Below are 15,368 nucleotides of genomic sequence, written 5' to 3'. Positions count from 1 at the left end.
AGAAGAAGGACAAGGGCTGTAAAAGGCTACAGACCTTTAATTGCTGGTGCTATACATTATGTGTTTCCAAACTACGGTTTGTGACTAGATAAACTCTGTTTTTATAAAGTGGTAACCACTAAAACACCAAAATATTGCGATGTCTCACAATAACATACAGTCAGTATTTCTAGTGTGTTACAGCGTTCTTCTTGCAATTACCATGTAGTTCAATATAAAAGTGTGATGAATTTTAAGCCTTTGAAATGAATGAGGAGAAAGCCAAAGATCAGGATTCCTGGGAATGCAGCAAACTGAATCATAATGTATTCCACTACCTACCAGTACTTTTTCATCAGTGCTATTCTGTCCAATCCTGGAAGGCTCAGCTACAAAAATAAAATAATTTAATTCTCATATCTGATACATTTTTGTAATTTCTTAACTTAGATAATATGTGTTTAATGTAAAAACCTGACTACTCAGATCTAGAACAAAGTCTTTTTTTGTTTCACTCTAAATCATTCTTACTTCACACAAAAGATAGTTTCCTAAGTAGAAAATCAATAAGGACTAATTCAGAAACAGAGAATAGTTCAGAACACAGAAAATGTTTCAGTTCTTCACTCAAATAGATATTCTGGCTTTCCACTAGCATTTGTTAGAAGAAAAGAAGTCACAAGTTTTAAACTAGATATATCTGCTATAGAAATGAATTCAGAATCAATTTCTTAATAGTAGGGAGAATGACTTTTAGAAAAAAGCCATTTGTACAATTTTTAAAGTTTTGGTCTCTTACAAAATTTTTTTCCTTTGAATACTTGCCAGATATTCTTTGTCATTTATTATTTATGCCATCTGTATTATAAATTGGTCTGGACTTCAAGCTGTCTTGAAAGAAGAGGTTTAAATTTCTCTTGTGTTTGTGATATGTAAGAAGGGACAGTATGGAAAATGTGTATCATCAGTTACCATCATTGATTTTAATTACTTGCATGTTAAAGAGTAATTTGAACAATTTTGCATTTTCAAGATCACTGATTAGAGATGCAGGGTTCGTAACAAGTGGACTCCTCTGCTGTTTCTAACATTCAGCTTAAAATGTAGCATGGAATACATTGATGGGGTCCATTTCAACCTCAGAAAGGAGAATGCCACAATTATGGCATATATTATTTCCATCATTTCCATGTTTCTGCTAGTGACACAATGTCTGCGTGAATTTGTTACCTTTAACACAGCTGGATGTAGTGGGTGTTTGAAATAAATACAAGTACAGGCTGGCACAGTGTCACGCTTCCATTCACTCTAGGGAGTTGATCTTTCTTGACTTCTCTATCATGCTCCTGTTTCTATGATGCAGTTATCTCCTCTGACCTTAATAGCCTGACCACTGCCATTGATTTTTACAGTGTGTCATGTATGTTACAAATTGGTCTGGACTTGAATCTGTCTGAATTAAGAGGTTTAAATTCACACTTAGTGGTGTTGGGAAAAGAGGAGAAAAAATATGGTAAGTGGGAATTTGCTAAGCTGTCAAAACAGAAGTAAGCTCAAGAATGTTTTACTGGTAATAAAGCCTATGAAGAAGTACAGAAAAACCAAACTGCAGCCTGGTGCAATAAAATTGTAGAGTCTTTAAAATCATTATCATAATGATGTGGTGATGTCAGACAGCTCTCAAGCAATTCAATGAGTAGCTCTGTGCTTCAGAGTTTCTTGGTTGCTTTCATGAACCTGAATAAATGTGAACCATTTACCAAATTTATTGTTATTTATCTAAATATAAGGCAAAAACTGCATTCAAACCAATAAAATCCTTTTATCAGCGCCAACTGAAACACATTCTTGCTCTCTTTATTGCAGACAAGTACTTCAAGATATATGCAACAACACAGAAACATAGACAAAAGGCTCAAACTAAGACAGACAAGGCAGGCTGCTATAAAACTGAACCATCAGTGCCCAGGACTTTCATTATAGATTATCATACAAGTTACTCTTAGGAACATTTTCAAAGAAGAGAAATAAATACAATTTTGGTGTTAAAATATTTTTAACCTTGTAGGCTCAGACAGAATTTAATGGCAATGCTATCAATTTCTTTGACTGTTAAAATATTTTCAGTAGTCCTTGCTATACTGCTTACTTCTTCTGTGACCTTGACCACATCATTCTAATGTCTCAGTTTATTCTCCATTATGTGAAATAATCTGCAGCCTTCTTGTGATGAGAGACGCTGCTTGTGTCTAAAAACTGAAAACTAAGAGCTAAAGAAGGCATAAGGCAGGATTCAATTGCTTTAGACTGGTGGTTGCAAACTCAGTGAGAATGGGAGTCCTGCCAGTATGTGGCCATACCTTTTCCGCATCTCTTGGGCTGCCTCAGCTGAAAATATTCACTCCGTTCATGGCGTGGACACAGCTGCCACAATATGCAGTATAATGCCTCCTCCAGTAAACATGATGGTTTTCCTCTGGATTGCAAAGTGCATGATCCAGATTTTGGGGGCTAGTGGCTGAATCAGCTGTGTTGGTAAGTGACCGCCAACATAATGGAAGAATGATGGTAGTGAGCTAGCAACTGTCACCCAAGCCAGAAGGATATAGGAGTTATTAGGAAGAAGGGAGTGAAAACTCTCTTCAGGAGCCTCCTCAAAGCTGTATCTATTTACTGTGATTGTATCAACATTCCTTCCATAGTTCAGTTACTTTTGAGATTTGTACACAAGGAGAGGTTCAGATCCTTCTATTTCATACTTCAATAACTGAATTTCCCATTATGTGGCATGATAAAATATTTACCAGTCTTAGCAGACAAAATAAAGAAAAAAAGGAGTAAGCAAAAAATTCAACTGTGCCCTTAAAAAGAAAGTTTTCATAGTATTGTTTTCCGCTTCTCTGAGCTGGAGAAGAGCTGTGAACACAGACTCTGAGATGTTTGATGACCGCATTAATGGCAGTGCCAGGGACCTCCTCCTTGTCCCTGCAAGGCAGTCCTCTGCAGCAGAACTGGGCCTCCAGTGCTTCTCAGGAGAGAAGCACCTTCTAATGAGATACATCAGAGTCTCCTGGGAGAAAAGCTGCCACTGTAGCAAAACTGCAAGTGCTACCTATCCTCCAAATCAACAGGAGATAAACTGGGTGCTCTTCATACTGACTTTAAGGAGAGTGAGTCACCGAGAAAGGGCTAGAGTGTCACTGCGGATTAGGAACTGGTTATGTGATAGCAGAGAAAGATTCGTCATGAACTGCTGCTTCTCAGCATGTAGAGAGATTAGTGGTACCCCATGGGCAAATTGTCTCTGTTAGGAAGAACTATGGAGGATTTAGAAAAATTCCAGATGGATTTAAATACATTGAGGGATTAAGGAGCACAATGGTAGATGAAATTCAGCTTGAGCAAGTGTGACAGAATAATAGACATTAACAAAAATAGTTCTTTTTAGGAAAAAAAGGTATTCTTAAAACTCCTCTGAGTCCTAGTTCTGAGACTGTGGAAAATTTTTAAGAAAAGAAGATGAATCCTGCCTCTGGTCTGGTGGCACACCTATTCAGATTTGAAAATTTAAAAGAGAGCTTGCAAATCTTGGAGTAGGTGGCCCATTTCTCTGCCACGTAAAGTTTGACATGTAACACTGATGTCAAGAATTCAGCAGGAAACTTTTTTAAAGGAGGGAGATTTTTATAAGTAATGAAGGTATTCACAACAACATTAACTACAGAATTAAACAATAACTATATTTATTTATTTCAGAAGAAATACGGCCTCTTGCTCCATGGTAAATTGCAAGAGGAACTGATTTCTCATCTCTGTCTGATCTTTGCATACGCTGTAGTGCTGTGGTTGTTCATGAAAACAGCTACCATCTTCCTGATCTAGAATCGCAAGGTTCATGTGTTTCATGAGGTTCATGTATGGAAAAAAATGGCACTGGTCTTGTGCAACTAGAATCAGACACTAAGCTCAAATCTGGTCTTGCATAAATTGGGCCATATGGCCTTGGTTTTTCTAGGGCAGAGTATGAGCTCTCTGCTACTTCTGAACTGGGTTTACAGCAACAGGCAATTGGTAGTACAACTTCTAAGTTGCACCTTTAAGTTTGTCCTCAAGGAATTCAGGCCAGTGTTGAATACTGTAACTCAACAACTTTCTTTTAACATTTTGCTTCAGTCTCTTCTGGATGACTGTCTGTTGTAGCATTTTTGCAGGTCAGATTCTTCTTTGTTTAGTCCTTACAGACCTGTATCTAAAAAGACCACTTCTCTCACCCTCCTTAAGAACTCTTCCAGTTATCTTGGACTTCACTTTAGTTCTTAGGTTTTATTTTGGGGTTCCCATGTATTTACTGCTGACATAAGAAAATCAGGCTATTGCTTATGGCAATAGCATCCCTAGGTAGTTTAAAGAAAAAAAAAAACCCTACAGTTACGTTAGTGGCTGCTGCCGAGAACTGACTCAAGGGCTGGGTCTAGCACTTACTGCTGTGGATGTGTTCTCTACAGCAACTGCTCTCCTCACTTGTTCTTGATCTCAGCAGCAGGCACAGGAATTTGCTCTCTTGTCTTTACCCTTTTCTCTCCACTGCTTGTAGTAGGCAGAAGCACAGCGTGGCTGGTCCACAGCAGTCCCCTGCCTGTAGGATGGCAGTGTTCAACCCTGGGTTCAGTCTCTTGTGCTCCTCCTTGACAAGCACTGCACTAAGAGTGGCACACATAGGGCAACAAGCCTGACGCTCTCCCATGAGTAAGAGTCCTGGAAAGAGCTGATACTGTCATCTTTTCTGCAGGCCTCCTCTACCGGAATTAACCCTTCACATTACCGTTGCAGGAAAAACAGTATCAGACTCAGAAAATTTCATTTAATTTTATTTATTGCCAATTAACATAAACTTTAATTACTAATTTGGGTATTGAGAAACAAAGACATGAATAAGCTCTTAGGGAAACACCTTCCTTCCCCTTTCCTCAAGCTCAATTTCAGTCCAACACCTCTCCCCCTTCCCAGTCTCGCCTCCCCTTGTTTCCCCACCTTGCAGTCCAAAACCTGTGACTGGTGGCAAATGAGGTGTCAAGACGTGGTCCTTTCCTTCTACTGCTCCTTTCCTTGTACTCTTTATTTCCACTGCTTCTTCCCTCTTACGTGCTTGCTGCGCCCTGTATGGGTCCTCCCCAGGCCACCTCAGGGGTGTCCTTACTCTGGCATGGGTCCTCCATGGGATACGGTCTCTTAGAATCAGTAAGGTTGGAAGGGACCTCTGGAGATCATCTAGTTCAACCTCCCCACTCAGCAGGGTCACCTAGAGCATGTTAGACAGGGCTTCATCCAGGCGGGCCTTGAAGCTCTCCAGAGAAGGAGACTCCACAATCTCTCCGGGCAACCTGTTCCAGTGCTCCATCCTTCTCACAGTGAAGAAATTCCCCCTCACGTTCAGGTAGAACTTCCTGTGCTTCAATTTCTGTCCATTGCCTCTTGTCCTGTCACACAGGGCAACTGAGAACAGTTTGTCCCCGTCCCCTTGACTTGGGTGTCTGTGGGTCCCTCACAGGCTGCAGCCCCGTGGGGGGGTGTCCATGTCCCAGCGCGGATCCCCCATGTGGCATGGTCCTTTCAGGGCGTCCCTGCCTCAGCACGGGTACTCCACAGCGCAGTGTCTCCGAGGCATGCCCCTCCCCTCCCCCAGCACCAGGCACCTCCAGCCCTGTCCCAGCAATGTCCCCCTCTACCTGCCTCCTCTGTTTTGTTTCTCTGAATGCATTTCTTCACATTTCTCTTCACACATGTCCTCCTGCGCTTCACACCCCCAGCAGCTACAGGCCACCTTAACTCTGTTTCAGCAGCGGCTCCTCCTGACTGGCTGCAGGATGGGGCGGAGGGGGAAGCGGCCGTTAGGGAGTCGGCTGGAACCGGCTGGAACCGGCCGTGCCTGCCACAGGGCAGTGCCTGGCCTCCTCCAGCGCCCCGGCGCTACTGCAGTGACAGGCGTGTGTCCTGCAGTGACAGAGCCGGCTTCGGGACTTTTTCTTTTCTCTCTTTCTCATTTTCTCTTTCTCTTTCTCATTTTCTCTTTCTCTTTCTCTTTCTCTTTCTCTTTCTCTTTTTCTTTTTCTCTTTTTCTCTTTCTCTTTCTGTTTCTCTTTCTCTTTCTCTTTTTCTCTTTTTCTTTTTCTTTTTCTTTGTCTTTGTTTAGGTTTAGTTTAGTATCTGCAGTACTAAGGAGGCTGCGCTGCATGTTAAGGAGCAAGGCTGTTACAGAGCGTTGCTCCATCAACTAAGGGGAAGGCAATCTGATGTCAATGCAAAGGGGCATTATTGCAAAATGACCAACTTTCTTAAATAAGTATTTCAAACTACGGCATGCACCTTTTTAAAAATTCAGTTTTTAAAAAGAGAAAAATAATTGAAGATTCATAACTGAAAATCTTTGGAAAGTTAGGTGGTCTTGTGCTCACCAGTAGGTGAGCAAATACTTAAAAATCTCAAAAATAAATACTCAAATACAGAGATAGGAGCAATAAAATTATGTTTGTGAGCTCAAGTCTCAGGTTAGCTTCTAGAGAAAAATACCACCATGAGAAGAAACTTTGAAACATGAGAAGATCTTTGGTGAGCCTGTTCGGGAGACTGTCAGCTTGGATCTTATGGTACGTTATTATTGCTAATGTGAGTCTGTGGGGTAAAGACCTAACTCAGAAAGGATTTTTTAGGTCTAAACCAACACTTTCACCTGCAGAGTATAAACTACATGTACCTTTAATGTCTTAATAAAAATTGGTAAGTTCTTTGACAGATTTGGTCCCTACAGCTTCTGTTTTCAAGACCATTGGTTATCTGTTTTGTCATCCAGGTGGATAGTACCTTTTTCCTGTATGCACATTTCTATGTTTTAAGCTGAAATGCATCTGTTTCAGGATTTAGGGTGAAAGCCAGCTTGCCTTGTCCAGGTGTCAGACTGCTAAATGCTACATGTGCCCCACGAGGATGGGCGCGTCACCTGCTTCACTTGACATAGTTGGCTCCCTGAACATCCTCACAGGGAGATTTGGGCATCTCACTTCCTCAGATGATTATAATGGACTTTGGGAGACTGCAGAAGACAATCTAGCGTCCTAGGTCCTTACCTATTGCACTGAGAGACACCGAACAAATAGCATGTCCTGGAATCCAGCTTGTCTAGCACACCTCTGCTGAAAGGTGCCTACTGCAGTATGATGCCTACCTTTTGCTTAGTACTCTAGGGATTCAAAAATGCGCTAGGAGGTGGAAGAAATCTTGGTGGTCTGAGGAGTTTTAGCTATGTATCTCCTACATCGTAGGAGACTGCTATCTGTCCCAGCCTTGAGCGGTAACTCTCCCCATCATCCTCTTGATTGCTGTGGTTCATCCTCTGGCGTAAGAGAGACACAGGGCAAGATGGACAAAATGCAAGAGAGAACGGTGATTCTAACTTACAGGGCAAAACCATGAGGAAGGAAAATTTCTGTTCCAAACTTAGTTTTCAAGCATGTTTGTGTTTTGCATTAGTAAACACTCAAAACATTTTTAAAGTGAGTAGTAGACTGAATCAAAAAAACTCCCCCACAAAGTCCTAGATGCTGGCTTCAGGTTCTGCCTTTTCCAGGGAAGATTTGGATTCAATATCCACAAGCTGAATACAGCTGTAAACAAACTTTTGTATCTTCTTCGGGGAAAAACGGTGTAGTGGAGATGCTACTGTACTAGAATTTGGATAGGGTAAGAGAGACTGGGTATGAACATGGCACTTAACATCCCTAGAATATGCACTTTCTGATTCTTCTGGGAAGACTAAAATTAAGCACTTTGGCAACTTTAAGTAGAGAAATCCCTAGTAAATTTAGGCTCAGCACTCTTATAAAATGGGTGGGCTGGACTTCATTGCCTACATCCCATTTTAAGCAAGTATTAGATAGATTGGATGCTACCTTACTTAAAATTTCACTGGAGATTAGACTGACATTTATGTTTAAGGAGTGCAATCCCCAGTGCCAGGCCTATTTCTGTACTGTAGATTATTCTTCATTTTTGCAGAAAATGATTCAATTGAACTAATCTGACAGGACTGACTAGATGTCCATTATAGTGCTGCATTACAATTGCTAAACAGAGTGTTGGAAGGACACTAGGTACAATCTGGTAAAGACAATACATAATTTGAATGACGGCAGTAAGGGAGAATTTCAGAGTTCAGTTAAGTCAGATTTCGAAGACACTTGGCAACGGGGAGGAGGAAAAGCAAATGAGAGCAACTGCTTGTGAGACTACATAACCTCAGTGTAACTCTGAGCTACATGTTGTTCTCCTTGGGCTGGGAGCAAGCTTGGCAAATGCTAGCAATCAAGCCATCTGTGTAACTGAATCAGATTTTTCTCTACCAAAATGGATCAATTTATGAGACTGTTTTGACAGACATGTTGGGAAATATAGAACATATAGTTTTCATCGTTGTTTACTTCTGTTTTTCCTCTTGTTCACTTTGACATTGCCCACTGGCTTTTATTAGAGACTAAGCTCCATTTAGTGTTAGCATGCAGAGCTGGTCATGCTGCCCTGCAGAACTCCTCCTGTTCCTTCATTTACATGTATCCTTCTTGTTCTTTAGTCAGAAAGGGAAGCTTCTAGCCTTGAATGCACAAATCCAGGTCAAAAATATGCAATCTATTATTCAAAGTAGTTGTTCACACTCTCCAGATTTGTAGCTAATCTTGGGAATTTCCTGGAAACACAGCATCCATTCAGATTGGTGTTCAGATAATTATGAGATATAGCTGAGCTGGTCTTGAGATTAGTATCCAATATCTGGCACTAGTCTATGTTGGAGAGGTCTGACTGACAGTGCATGAGGCAATTCTGGCCCGTGAGACTGTTCTGTCCAGCATATTGCCTCCTCTTGGCCATAGCATACATTTAGCAAGGTTACCAGCTTGCCAGTGAAGGATAGGTTATCTTCACCTTGAGACGCATCTTGCTGGTGTGCCCTAAAACCAGCAAGAGATGACCTGTGCTGAGAAAGTTTAAGCCAAATTTATTGTTAGGGAAGGAAGGAAGTTATAACTAAAAATGCATTTTCTTTTTCAGGTTACTTGAACTTTGCTATTACAATGTGTTCTCCATACTTGGTAGGGAGAAATATGTATAACCTTTAGGGAATGCCGATAGTTCTGCTCTTTTTATTCTTACATCCAGAAGGAATGCAAGTTAAGTGACACCAGTCTGTTCTACAATAATGCTAGGCATCTAACAAATAAAGTCAGTATCATTGTCTTCACTTTACAGATGGTAAAATTCAGGGTCAGAAGATGCCTTGACCAGGGTTTCCTGGTAGGTCTCTCCCAGATGAAGATGTGTTCTATTCATCATTCATCATACATTCAGCAGCAGATATTCCCTCATTTATTTATAAGACTACTGAGGACAATGGAATTGTGTAGACACTTAAAATTTGGCTAGTAAATTTTGTATGTTTTATAGCAGTGCCTGAGAAGGAAATCACTTAGTGTGATCCAAATTGTGCCAACATTCTGGAACCAGATTGTAGAAACAACTCCTTTGCCTCATATTTTTCTAGCAAATTGAATAATGAAAGGTGAAGTTTTTAATAGACAATAACAGATGAAGTTTATAATCCAATAGTCTATTATTTGAATTGTCTCAGTAAGTGGATTGCTCTTTAACAATATTTCTGTTTTCAGCTCCCTCACTGGGAGGGATTTAGATATTGAAAGATACAGAATATTATTTTCACCAAGCAATCTAATTTTCCTGTATTCGATGTCCAGTACAATTTGTGGGGTGACTTTACCAAACAATTACATAAAGAAAGTTAGCCCCCTACCCCCATCCACTCTTGAACATTTAAATGGATTGCTTAATTTTCAGAAGTGCTCGACAGCTTGAATTAAAGTTGAGAGATATTTACTCCAGCAATTTCACTTCAGATTCATTTCTAAATAAAACAGCTCTATAGCCAAGGTCTGCTTTTCTTTGTTAGACAAAACTCCTGAATTTATAGGGAGCTGATTAAATTAGATTTTTTTTAGCTCAGACAAGTAGTTATAGGTTGAACCATTTATTTTTCACATGATGAAAGTGGATAAGGGAATTTTCGCAGTTATGTGATGGTGTTAAATCATGACATCAGAGTCTTGCCCTGAGCTGGGGAGTTCATTTCATCTGATAGTATAGTAGGGGGTAGTGTAATACTACCACATAAGGTTGGCTATTGTTAGCAGAAATACAAGCCATATGCTTTAACAGGTATAACTAGTTTAGTGCAGGAGTTGTGTGCAGCAAAATGAGATTAAATAAAAGCAGTAGTGAAACATTTTGGAGATGAAAGGCTGTGGCAGATTTAAAAACTAAATATATCTGCATAAACCCCAAAGAAAATACTTATATTCCATTCCTTCATTTTTATCTTCATTGGTAGCCGTTCAGACAAAGTACATCTTACAAATAATATGAGATAGAGATTGGCATCTGAGTGCAACAGAGTTTTGCTACTGGCTCAATAAGGATTTGAGTCTGTTACCTGAAAAATAATGTTTAGGCTGGCACTCAGAGATGGAGATGGTATTAGAAGGTAAAGCAATTAGACATTAATTTTCTATATTTTATAACTCTCATTTTATCTTTCAAGTTGTAAAGAACTGAAGCTGGAAATCTAAAAAGGAGAAAAAATACTTTAGACTATGAGATATATCCAATTTTGTTTCAGCTGGCATTATCATACCTTAACACAGTGAACTTGAAGGAAGATGCAAAAGAAAAATCCACAGCCAGTGTAAGCATAGCAAAGACACAACACCCAAAGTAAGCACAATCTCAGGTTTTCAGGTAACAACAGTTGTATCATCAGCAGAGAAAATGCTACATCCTCCAATAATTTATTTTTCCTAAGCCCAAAATGTAGATCAGAGATGCTCAGAAATTTTAAAGATTTGTGAAAAGAAGAGTCTTAGAGGCATCAGAAGCACTGCTAATGATGCTGCAGGAGCCAATAATTTTCTTTGCCAGTGAAGGAGTTAGCTAAACTCAAGAGAACATGCAAAGCATAGATAGCATTCATGTGTAGGCTTTTCGTTACTTTCACATTTTCCCAAGGTTGGTTGCTTCTGTTGCTTTTACTTTTTCTCAGAGATACCTACTTTGTGTCTTTGAGGCCTGTGTAGGCCAGGCTTTCTCTTCTAAGGGTTCACCATTGTTGGCTTACTTAAATGCATTGTCACAAGCCACTGAAAGAAAACTTGGCTTATACCTCTGTTGTAGCACATCTGGAGACCAAGAGGGAACAGCCCAGCAACTTGCTCTACACTGTCCTGCTCTGGATGAAGGGGACCAAGCAAGGACTGTCACCCAGAAGGGGCCCCTCTCTCCTCTTCTACTGTAGGAACTTACCTGACCAGCTTGACAGGTCAAATTTAATGGGGATCCTGTCTCCACTCTTAGCTTTCTTCGCCCAAGTCTTTGACCTTCATAAAAACAGCTTTGTTATAGCTCAAGAGCTATAGCTCAGGATTGAGTCCAAAGAGTTTCTTTTCTACTATTACAATTTCTGCCTATTTTATCTCACTCTCTTTTCCTTATTCGAATCTTTTATTTTTTTTTTTCTTTTTGGCATTCCTTCTTGACTTATGTAACATATTCCTTTGAATTAATTCTGTAGTGGATAATCGTTCACAAGCAGTAGGTTAATCATATTCATAAAGAAATAACATTGATACTTCTCGGTTTTGTTCTCCCCTTCATGATGTATAAACCTCTCACGCAGGATGGAATCAAACGGGCTGAAAACCAACATAGTATGTGAAAGATCTCAGATGGCAGCTGTTCCATGAGTACTGTGTACTCGCACTGGGGATCTGTGGGAGGATTGTGTGTAGTGGGATAGATGATGTTTGCAGCATGTGCTGTGTTCAGTTAATAGTCTTTGTGTAAACCTGAAATCAGATGAATGATGTGGGTGTATCTTGCTGTTGTGATGTGGGCTAGTTTGGTTTCACTGTGTTACTAGGTAGGACGTAAACAGAAGTAAAGGAAACCATTGTAGAAATGCAGACCATGCAATGCTGCACAAACTGCAAAGCAGAAATGCAGTCTTGAAGACAATGTTCTTGCATTTTTAGAGAAAGCTTTTGAATATTCAACTCTTCTACAATACAAGTGTTACAGAACTGCCAGTAACAGTACTAGTATGTATTATGTTAAAAAAGTCAGAGGAAAGGTCATTGGTGAATACTGTACTATAAGTTATCATTCTTTATGTGACACCTCAGCTATGATAGTGTGATTAATAATAGCAGTGACACTGAAGAGTTTAATGGATAGCAGCAAAGACTTTGAAAAGTACACAGGTATTGGTTTTGCATCTTTCCTGTGCTGTCATTAATTACAATTTCTTAGCCTAACAAGTTGTACGCAAGTTTGTAAACCTGTATATCTTCCTTTCCTATGGTATGATAGATACAAAAACTACTACTGGACAATCAGGCCTGCAAAAGATTTGCCTTCTGGCAACGTTTTTTATATGAAAGATGTTGGCATTCTTCCTGGATTCTAGCACTCAAATGCTCTGATTATTTCCCCCATTACTGTTACTACATCAACTTTTAGGAATATATCGTGTTTTTGACTTCAGAGAATGCTTTTTTTATGTGAAGAGGGTAAGTAAGTGGTGAGTTGGGGCTTGAGTTTGTACAAATGAGACTCTCTTGGTAGAAAAATGACACCAATGTACGCAGCAGACTTTCCTTGCATCTCTACGTATACTTGCTATTGCAGTAAAAGCCCAGTTGCTGACACCAATCATTGGTGTAAAATTTAAGCCAGCAACTTTGAGAGAAGAGATTTAATTAACACATAAGCCCCAAGTCACTCTGACAATCTGCTTTTGTAGTGATGGAAATACTCACATTTCTACCCACTGTCAGTTGTTGAAATGTAGGGTTTTTATGAATAATCTATAATACAGTTTTTCCCTTGCAGAAACAATCAGGTTTTTTTGTTACTTTCACACAGGAACATTTCTGTCTTACATATCTAGAAAAACTCTAAATTTATCAGGTGCCTTGAGGGGCTACCTCTGCTTGTGTGACAGGAGGTCTCTTGAGCATTTTGGGTTAGTAGCATAAAGGGAAGCCTGATCAATTCCATCCTAACCGAGGTCCTCATGAGATTCCTATTATTTAAATAGCACTGCCCATCAGTAGTGTATGCAGAACTGAATGCAATGCATAAGTAAACACATGGCTCATTGGAGACAATAAATAAAATTATGACAGTGATTACAATGATATAAAATTAGATTCAAAAACTGTGAAGCAGAAATAATAATCTATGTCCAGGGCTCTTAAAAAAATTTTTTTTTCCTTTAGTCCAGTTGAAAAGATCATATCTAACAATACGTGCTTTTTTCTGACACCTCCTTCTCTTACTTGTTTTAAACCCATGAAGGAAAAAGTATGGAACCTATTTTCCCCCAGGATTAGTTTCATCAAAGTTGTTTCTGACTTAGTGGCATAAGTTAGATAAGATTCTGGCTTGTAAGGTTTAATTTTATGAGCTTGGAACTTAACAATGTTGAGAACAATTCTATAATCACAATTTACACAGAGAACATTGTATCTTGTTCTCACTGGACATTGCTGTATCCTTTCCTTTTATTTTTATTTTTATTTTCTTAATTCTTTTTATTTGGTTTCAGTGTGCTGCACAACAGTTAAACAAGGCATTGTCTGTTAGGGAATGAAGGTTCATAATACATCTTTAGAGTTGTAACAACTCTAATAACCTGAAATTTTTATAAATATAAATTTTGTATCTAGCTAAGTGCTTTTTTTAAATGATAGCAGTCCTCTTGTGTTATGCTTGATTGCAACCTGTTCTCTAAATTAAAAAAATGTAAATGTGGCATTGACAAAGGTTAAAAAGATTTAAAATGGGTTGTCAGCAGTGTATATGCACACCAAACTAACTCCTATGTATCTAATCACTGTCCTCTGGACAGTGTGCATTGCTCCATTGTTTACTCTCAAATCCGTAATAATTTTGTATCCTTTCACCGAGCGAAGATTCATTTTAGAAACTAATGAATTTAAAAATATGCTTTTCCCTTGTCCATTTGATATTGAGCCCTGCAATTTGACTTTCATTGTTTGTTTCCTTCCTTGTCTCGTCAATCCTTTCTCTCTTTCTGTCCTTTTACTTTATTACATTTTTTATTGGGGACTGAGATGAACTGGTTGCTGCATCATGGGCCCATTACACTTCCTAACAATTCCATTTACACCTTATTGTTTGTCTTATTGCTGGAAAATTCAGGTGATTCATCATGCCTGAAGAAGCACCTGATCCCAATTCCCTTGATATCACGATCACTATGTGACAGGAATACAGTTAGTGGTGGCTTGCAGCCTCTAAGAGACTAAGGTGATAACTCTTTTGGGACTTTTAGCCTCTCAAGTATTGATGAGTTCCATTTTTGTAATGCTCTGTTTTCTTGCTCCCTTTCAACAGCCCCCTGAGTGTGGAAAAGGGCTTGGAGTTAATAAAGGAAGTGGCAGATCTCCTGAAGCTGCAGATGAGTGCCTTCGATGATGTCAAGTATGTACATGGAATTTGCCCCTTTTTATTTTACTGGATTTCTCATTATTTTTGAATAGTTCATTTTATAAGGAAATAACTACCTTTTCATGCTAAAATTAATGAGAGCATGCAAGAGGAAAAAAAGAATATCCTGGTGTTTTTTATAATGTACATATGTGCATTATATACTTTATTATGTATATACAGTTAGTAACAAATTATTTTTTAAAAAATATAGACTGAAATATTCCTATGATTCCATAGGGAAAGGAAGAAAAAAAGTCTGTTCCAAGCACTGTAAAAATATTACCATATTATCTAATAGGGTCTAGTTAAGGCAAGTCATGGGAAGAGTTATTATACACAGTATTGCTGAGGGGGAAACATCATCATAAACTGATTACAGCCTGGGTCCCTGACTTGCAGTCTGATACATGGCACACTGGGTCATGCTGCTTGATCGACTACTCATTTAACAAGTCATAGGGAGTTCAGCTATGTTGAAATACTATTTTTCTTCATATGATTCATATTGATGAATGTTTTGTGTGTTCATCTGAGCTGCAAGGTTATGATTTTGCATATCTGGTAAAGAAACTCAGATTATCTTTTTTTTCCTGAGATCATTTTGTAGGAACTTTTACACAAAACTTTAGTTCTTCCTTTGAGAAGCAGAAAGTAAAAATAGTTTGATAGAGAAGTAATGGAAAAGAAGGGTCAGCTGTGGGAGGTTTTTGACAGCTTGGTGGAAATAAGTCCACCAAGTCCACCACTTGGTGCGCAAAAAA

At 39.1% G+C, this 15,368-nt stretch overlaps 1 protein-coding gene across 1 annotated transcript in view; it reads left to right on the top strand.

Annotated features, from left to right (window-relative positions):
* Positions 1-15,368, top strand: part of PTPRN2 (protein tyrosine phosphatase receptor type N2) — a 493,407-nt gene that overhangs the window by 101,879 nt on the left and 376,160 nt on the right. Inside the window, exon 10 of the mRNA XM_062570859.1 lies at positions 14,512-14,598. Coding sequence (XP_062426843.1) covers positions 14,512-14,598 — 87 coding nt within the window. The remainder of the gene's footprint in view (positions 1-14,511; positions 14,599-15,368) is intronic.

The sequence above is a fragment of the Rhea pennata genome, chromosome 2 (genome assembly GCF_028389875.1).
Source record: "Rhea pennata isolate bPtePen1 chromosome 2, bPtePen1.pri, whole genome shotgun sequence".
NCBI classification, from domain to species: Eukaryota; Metazoa; Chordata; class Aves; order Rheiformes; family Rheidae; genus Rhea; species Rhea pennata.
Note: the sequence above shows the minus strand (reverse complement) of the source record. Positions and strands in the feature narration are given on the sequence as shown.